Below are 8,149 nucleotides of genomic sequence, written 5' to 3'. Positions count from 1 at the left end.
CCTCCTGCCCCGGGCCTGCCTTTGCTGTGCTCCAGTGGCCAAGGCAGGCACAGCAGAGCTGGGGTGAACTGGTGTGTGGGCAAATCCAAGGTGCTAAAAAAACCAACCACCCCACAAAAAAAAAAGGAAAAAAAAAAAAAAGATTAATCTGTTACTAGCTTTTTATTATCCTATGGAAATGATTCCCATCCAAGCTGTGCGAGTCACACGGCCGCTTCTCCTTACAGCCTACTGTATTTTGTGGAATTAACGCAATTTCCAGCCTGTGGATCTCTGGGTTTTTTTAATTTTATTATTTTTTGTTTGTTTGGTCAGTTGTGTCCTACAAAACCATTTTCTAAAGGCACTGAATAAAGGAACGTTATCCTCTTGTAGCCTGGCTCCGTGCAACGCTGAGGACCCAGTGGCCAGGAGACCGCCTGGACCCCTTCCATCTGTGTTTCGTGTCCCCGTGCGGCATGTGGCGGTGGTGGCAGCTGTGGGCACCCTGCCCCTGCTCTGGTTGTGTTTGTGGCCAAGGGCAGGTGGTGGGGGCACAGCCCCTTGGCCCCGTGGAGCAGAAAAGGGGGTGCTGGCGCTGTGCCCCGCTGGCAGGACGGGAGGAGAACCGCACGGTGACACTTGCTTGTGGAGCAGAGACCCGGCTGCCACGGTGGTCGCAGGGCTCAGGCTTGCACAGCGCCCGTCTCCGGGCTCTTCTCTGGTGCTGGGGCCTCTGTGGGGTGCTGGCACGGCTCCCTGGCCAGGGCCAGCTCCGTCGGCCGCTTGCGGTGGCTGTGCCGGATGCCCACGCCGACAGCAGCCAGCAGCAGGTAGACCACTGCCAGCAGCGTGAAGTAGGCAAAATAGACGTAGAACTGCAAGAGAGGTGGGGAGAGGGTGATGCCTGCAGCCCCCCCGCTTCACCCCATGCCACTGCAGGACCACCTCCATCCTGGCTGCCCACCCCTGCAATGTTCCTACCTGGGGATGCACAGACAAGCCCAAGCCCCTCTTGTCAACCACAATGATGGTGATGATGGTCTTCAGCACGGTGGCAAAGAAGGTGTTGATCCCAAAGACCAGTGCACAGAGCTCTTTGGAGAGGGAGGTAGCGATCTGGAAACTGGGATAGAGGGGGATACTGGTGAGCCCCTGGTGCTGGCCTGGCTGCTGGGGTGGGAGCAGGTCCCCAGGGGTACCACGCACATGGCGATGGGCACCAGGAACTGGTGTGAGCCACGGAAGAGGACGTAGGCAGCGTAGCAGAGCCAGATGTTGCAGGTGGTGTTCATGACGAGGAGCAGTCCCGCCTGGAACGCCGTCACCACCCCGATCACCAGCTCTGACCACAGCGTCCAGCGGATCTTCATGTAGCCGGCGGCGAAAGAAGCACCAGCCCCTAGGAAGGGGACGAAGGACACTGTGACCACCTCACCAGCATGGGGTCATGGTGAGTCCCCCAGCCTAGCGATGCTCACCTCAACACTACTGCCAAACCACCCACTGCACCCCCCAAAACTTCCTCCAGATCGCCATTCCCAGGGGACGCAGCAATACAGGGGGGAAAGTGTGTCACCATCACCCCCTCCCCATCCTCAGTGTCCCCAGCCCAAGCCAGCATACCCAGCAGCGTGGAGGCGGCGTCCACCCCTCCATTGTAGACCCGGCGGTTGTCCATGGCGGGGTAGATCTCGTTCCAGAGGATGTGCACGTAGTACAGCACCAGGTAGTAACCGGCTGAGTTGAAGACCCACCACGAGGACCAGAGCCGGAGCTGGGGTTGCCTGGCCAATGCGCCCACCTCCTGCAGCATGCGGCACAGCACCCCCTCCCGCCAGCCCCCCGGCCCCCCACCACCCTCCCCCCCAGCCATCCTGTCCAGCTCAGACCCATTGCCAGCCCCCTTGGGTCGGTTGAAGAAGAGGCTGCGCCGGGGCCGCTCGAGGAAGAGGGTGAGGATGAGGCCAAAGCTGACAAAGCCCAGTGAGACGTAGTTGAGAGTGAGAAAGGGGACGCTGCCCAAGGTGACGCAGAGCTGGCCCAGCACCGAGCTGGTGAAGACACCCAGGAGGACGGCAGAGCGGGAGTAGCTGGCCATACGCTGGTAGCGGGATGGGGCAACCAGGGAGAAGATGTAGGAGGAGTAGGCGATGCGGGCAGCCATGGTGACGCCGTAGAAGAACTCCATCAGCTGCATGGCCAGGACAGAGGTCCCCAACACCAGCAGCAGCCAGATGGAGATGTGGCTCAGGCTCTGCAGCACCAGCACCGGCTTGTAGCGCAGGTAGTCCGTCAACAGGAAGATGGGCACCAGCACTGCCAGGTAGGAGTAGGTCAGCACCGGGGTGATCTCGTTGGTCACCTGCCATGCGTGCAAGGAGGAGGGGCTGAGCATGGGACACGTCCCTGGCAGATGTCCCCATCCCTGAGGAGCGTGGTTCTGTTGGGCACCGGACGTGACTCCCATCGAGGCACCTCTGCGGGGAGGAAGGCGGCCTGCAGCGTGCTCTGCAGGGGCCTGGCTGAGCTCTGGCCCCCTCCCGTGCCTGGAACGCAGCGTTCCCACGGACGCGGCAGCACGCTGGGACTGGGGCCAGCATCCCTTGGTTGGGGCATGAGGCTGAAGAGCCCCTCCCCATCTAATGCCATCGGTGCCAGCAGCCCGGCGGTGCCCAGCCCTGTGCTGTGCCAGCATAGAAAGGTCCCCTTGCTGGGACGGGACGGGGCTTCTCCCAGCTCAGGACCCCTGTGCCTGCCCTGGCAGGCAGGGGTCAGGCACCATCCCCCAAAATCAGTTGCCAGCCCAGGCACAAGGGCTCTAGCCAGGGAAAACTGAGCCTGGGACTTTGGGGCCAGGATGACCTCGCAGCCCAGAGTCACAGGGCCGTGCCACCAGACAGACCCACACCACCTTCTCCTCACCCCCAAAAACACCACCACGCCTCACCATGCGGCATCTTGCCCAGGATGCACCCCCACCTCCCCCACACCCCGCAACCACGGTAGGATGCTCCAGCTATCCCCAGGGTAGCCACAAAGGGGGATGCAGGGGACAGGCTGCCCAAGGCTTACCTCTGCCTGCGTGAAGTTCTTGTCAGACCCCAGGAGATACGGGGTGATGAAGCTCTCCCCGGGCCGGATCTGTGTCATGAAGCCATAGAAGCAGAGGTAGAAAACCTGTAGCTTCCAGCGCTGGTCCGTTGCCATCTCTGGTGCTGGCTTTTGGGTGTCATCATCCTTCTTGGGCATGGCTCTGCCGGCTCTGCAGCAGGATGGTGGCATTATCCGGGGGACCATCATCTAGACAGGCTTTGCCGGGCCAGGCAGACCCTCTCTGGCTGCAAGTGCTCTCCGACGCATCAAAAGCCACGCCGCTCCAGTCTCTGGGGAGAAAGGAGCATTTGGCACGGGCTGAAATTCCTCCATAATCACAAGGCAAATAAATAACTGCTACATTCTCCCCAGGAGATGTTCCTGCAGGAAGAAAAGCAGCTGCACGTCTTGCTGTGCGGGGATGGGGAGGAGTGGTGGGGGGAAGGAAGAGGGAGGGGGGGGATTTCAGGCGGCATTTGTAAATCCTTTATAAATGAGCCTGGATGCCCAAAGTGCCTGGCTCTGCAGAGTGGGGGGGTGTCCTCAGCTCCCATCACCTCCCCTTTCTCCCTGTTCCCTTAAAATGAGGCGAGCGGCTCTGCTGCAGACCCGGAGGCAGAAGGATGCGGATGTTCCGTGCCAGGGGTGCTCCGGAGGGAGATGGCAGCAGCCGTGCCGGGGACCACACTGACTGTGGGTTAATGTGAGCGTGAGGCCGCCCATGTTACACATTAGCCGGGCGCTCGGCGGGACTCGAGCCAAGCGCCAGGCAAGCAGCTGCCCCATGGCTCATCCCCCCCCCCCCCGCCATCCTGCTGCAGGCTGCAGTGCTTGGGTGGCATCGCCTGGCCCAGGGAGAATGCAAAATGCCACGAGGTTCATGGGTCCGGAGGGAGATTAAAGGCTCAGAGCCCGAGGTTTGGCCGCAGGAAAGCTGGCAGCGCCAGGCAGAGCGGATTAGCGATCACGAGGGGAAGGCGGGGACGGGTGAAGGCCTGGCCGGGGTTGTCCTCCCTGAGCTCCCTGCTCCCAACACTTCTCCAGCCGTAAAGGAATCCACGTGTACCGATCCATGACATGGGAGCAAGGTCTAGGAACCCGATTACCCTGCTAATTGCAGAATGACTAATTACAGTTATTAGCACATAAGTCCACGGTCCCCATCCGTGTCTTCCTCCTACTTCATCCTGTGCGGTGAGACTCAGGGGGGCTCACGTCTGAAGAGCCCCCTCCCCTGGATAAAGCACAGGGAAGTGAGCTGGTGGCTCCTGACTGAAAGCAAAAGAGGAAGCAGGGTCCCCCTTTGTCCGGCGGCATTCCCATGGGATTTCAGCACCAGTGCCAAACCATTGCGAAAACATGCGTGTCCCAACGCAAAGGGATCGGTCCCTACCTCTTAATTGGGTCCCTGGAGAGCCAGGCAGGGATTTGGTGCTCCCTTACTGCCGGGCCAGCTATCAACCAGAGCTGGCATGGGTTTGGGCGACAGACGGAGCACTGCAGCCCCCCACCCCCACCCTGCTGGGAAGGGCAAGGGAAAAGGGGCTAACCACCTCCCTGCCCCGCACCTTCAAAGACTCACCCCAGCACCGTGCCGTGCCTACCTGGGGCCCCTGCCAGCAGCGACTGGCTGGACTATGCCCCATCACCCGCTTGTCCCTGAGCTGGGCTGCGGACGTGAGCCACCGTCACCTCTAGCAGCCGCTCTCTGCGGGGCAGCCCCCCCCCACCACGTGCACCAGGACCCCGACGGGCTAATTTTCCACTGTCATGGTTTTGCCCCAGCTGAGAGCTGAGCATCACGTAGTCACTTGTTCTTTAAAAGGAAGAGGGAGGAGGGAAGTTGGAGGCAGGGGGGGAGGGAAGGGAAAGGGAAAAAAACCCCAAAACCAAGGAACCAAAACCCCATGGGTTGGGATAAGGAGAGTTTACTAGAATAGCAGCAAGACAGATATAACAATGCTAACAGGACTTTAGAGCAAAAAATATATGAAACTGGTGATACACAATGCAGTTTCTCACCGAACCACACAACTCAGGCCGTGCAGCCCAGAGCTGCCCCAAAACCAGACATCCCCAAAAACCACGCATCCTGGAGCCGCCTGCTCCTCCTCCCACCAGACCCCCTTTATACTGAGCATGACGTCATTGACATGGGATACCCCCTTTGGCCAGTTCTGGCTTCGTCCCCTCCCTTCTCATTAGCAGGGAAATATGAACAACTGAGAAAGTCCTTGATCGCTTGGCAACAACTAGAAACAGGATACTATCAGCACTGCTCCCATCCTGACTCCCAAACACAGCATTCTATCCACTATTAGAAGAGAAATTAACTCCATCCACACTGAAATCAGGACATCCACCCTCTGCGTTTTGGGAGCTCCCCGTTTCCTTTTTCGTGTCCGCCCCTGACCCAAAGGAAACCCTTACCACACTGAAATCCAGGGCGCAGCCCCGTGCCGCTGCCCTGGTGCCACCACCCCGCAACGTGCAGGGACCCCAGCCCCAAACCCACCTGGCCAAACCCAGTTCCACCTCTCCAGACCACCCGCGGAGCTGCCGCCACCCCAGGTGAGGGGATCCCAAGGGATGCTCCCGGCTCAGCGTTGTCATCCCGCCGCCCTGGTGCAAGCCCGGCAGAGAAGAAGGAGCAGAGCGCGGTTGTCACCGTGGGAACCTGGTTATCGCCGGGTTATCGCGGCGTGACCCCGATAAGGGATGGCAGTCGGGCTGCGCAGCTGTCAGCCCGCAGGCCAGGGGCATGATGAGGGCAGCCGAGCGTGGCCGCAGCCCCCCCGGGGAGCTACGGTCCCCATAGTGAAGCGTTGGGGTGGGGAGAGGGACAGCCGGGGGGGAGGGAGGGGCTCAGGGGGATGCTCTCCCCAGCGGGCACCGAAGTGAAGCCACCGAAGCACGATGTGCTTTTTGGGGAGCAGCTGAGCGGGCAGGGATGGGGGTCCCTGGAGCGCCTTCCGCACAGCAAGGCAGGGAAGCTCCCCGAAATTCACCCGTGTCCCTCCCCCCGCCCCGACCCCAGCATCCAATTTAGATGCTGGATCGGCTTGGGGTGCAGGTGGGAGAGGAGGGTGCTGGGGGCGGGGGATGGATGCGCGGCAGCAGCTCACCCTGAGACAGGCCACCCCGGGGACACCCCAGCCCCGGGGACACCCCAGCACCCCGGGCCCTACCTGGGAGGGTGGCGGGCATGGGGGCGGCAGGCCGTACCCGCCCGAGCGCAGTGCGGGGGGGCCGGGGCTCCCCGCCGCAGACGGAGCCCGATCCCGCAGCAAGGGCAGGCGGAGGAAGAGGAGGGTGCGGGGGGGGGCCCTCGGGAAATGTAGTCGCGCCCCATGTGCGGGTCGGCGGGGAGACTACAAGCCCCACAGTGCAGTGGGCAGCAGGAAGGGGAGGAGGCAGAGGAGGAGGAGGAAGAGGAGGAGGCAGAGGCAGAGGCAGAGGAGGAGGAAGAAGAAGAAGATGAGGAAAAGACTGGGGGCACAGCCGCGCCGGTAGCTCGTGGGTTTGCGTCCGAAACTTTGGGGGAGGGGGAGTGCGACACGTTCTCCCTCCCACAACCCCCGGAAACATCGCCTCCGCATCCTGCCCGGCGGGGGAACACCCCCTTCTACAGCTCCTTCGGCCGGGGTCAGTTCGCACCCCGCACAACCCCCCACTCCCCTCCCCTGCGCCCATCTACCGTGGCCTCTGGGCCGAGGGGCCCCGCGTACCGCCCGGCTGGCTCGGCAGCATCCCCGAGGGGACGCCTTGAGTCCCTTCCACCAACCCCCCACCCACCACCCTCCTCACTGGTTTAACGCGTCCCCTGCTCATAGCTGCTCCGAGTTCTTTCTGGGCACCGTGCTGGGGTGGGTTTTTTTTTTGGGGGGGGAGGAGAGGAGGGGGGCGGCATGGAAGGATGTGCCGCGACCCAGAGGGTCCTGAACATCCCTCTGCTGGCCAGGCTCAGCGCATCCTTAGCAGAGGTGGAGACCCTCGAGGATCGGGCCCCGGGGCCGCTGCCCCCATCTCCCGGGATGTGACGCAACGCATCTTCCGAGAGCGTTTTCTCTTCCCTCCCCCCCTCCCTTTCCCCCCAAGCCCTCTCAGCACTTACCCTGCTAGAACCAAACACAAACTGACAGGGCTCGGCTTCTCCACTGAAATATTCATGTGTTCCTGCCTGGAAGCGTGGCAGTGGGACCCAGCTTTCAGCCCTGGTGCCTCTGGTTTGGGAGCCAGCACTGGGCACCTCCCATTTTGGGAGGTGGGCTGTCGTCGTGTCTGAAAGTGATGTAAGACAAGGTTTGGGGAGCATCCCCCCAGGATTAGGAAAGCCCTGAGCCCCAGGATCAGAGGGGCTGCTGGTGGGCTGCTTGGGGAATTTCAGGCCAGGAACATTGCCAGGGATTTTCACAATCCCCCCCACACCATGCCCAGGACTGTCAGGGGTCCAGGCAGCTGCACCTCAACCTGGGGTCTTCCCACCCAGAGGTCTCCTGTCCCATTGAGCTCCCCCCTGCACCTCTGTTGGTTTGTTCACCAACAAACCACCATGGTGGGGGATGAACCAGCGTTTACTTCACTTGGGTTTTTCTGCTTTTCCCAGCCCAACGGATCAAGCCAGGACATGTTATTGAGGTGGGGGACATGCCATGTCCTTTCTTAAACAATGGCATTTCCCCCCCCCCCTCCTCACACCCATGTTTTTCCCCCAGGGAGGACATCCGGACAGCTCTGGCACTGCAGTAGGAGCCGGCTCCGGCAGTGTCGGTTTTGGGAGGATGGCAAGAGCACAGCAGCCATGTCCACAGGCTCCCCGTGCTCACTGTGTGCACCCCCAGGCAGGGGCACAGCCTTGGTGCAACCAGTGTCCCCATCGCTTGGTGGTAGCAGGGCTGGGTCACAGAATCACAGGGGTTGGAAGGAAACTCCAGAGCCCATCGGGTCCAACCCCCTGCCAAAGCAGCTCCCTGGCTCATATTGCACAGGTCGGCGTCCAGATGGGGCTGGAATATCTCCAGAGAAGGAGACTCCACACCCCCTGGGCAGTCTGTCCTGGGGTGCTGCTGGGCCT

General features: G+C 61.4%; 1 protein-coding gene across 1 annotated transcript; it reads right to left on the bottom strand.

Annotated features, from left to right (window-relative positions):
* Positions 1–272: 272 nt before the first annotated feature.
* On the bottom strand, positions 273–6,360 carry SLC19A1 (solute carrier family 19 member 1). The gene is made up of 6 exons (XM_084265763.1): positions 6,264–6,360; positions 3,055–3,365; positions 1,606–2,344; positions 1,189–1,381; positions 964–1,105; positions 273–857 (listed from the first exon to the last, which is right to left on the bottom strand). Exons 2-6 carry the CDS (start codon positions 3,280–3,282, stop codon positions 666–668), a joined length of 1,494 nt encoding a protein of 497 aa, XP_084121889.1. The 5' UTR covers positions 3,283–3,365; positions 6,264–6,360; the 3' UTR covers positions 273–665.
* Between the last annotated feature and the right edge of the window lie 1,789 nt (positions 6,361–8,149).

The sequence above is a fragment of the Gallinula chloropus genome (assembly GCF_964237585.1).
Source record: "Gallinula chloropus genome assembly, chromosome: 5".
NCBI lineage: Eukaryota > Metazoa > Chordata > Aves > Gruiformes > Rallidae > Gallinula > Gallinula chloropus.
The sequence above is the reverse complement of the archived record's forward strand: the minus strand, read 5'-3'. Positions and strand labels throughout refer to the sequence as shown.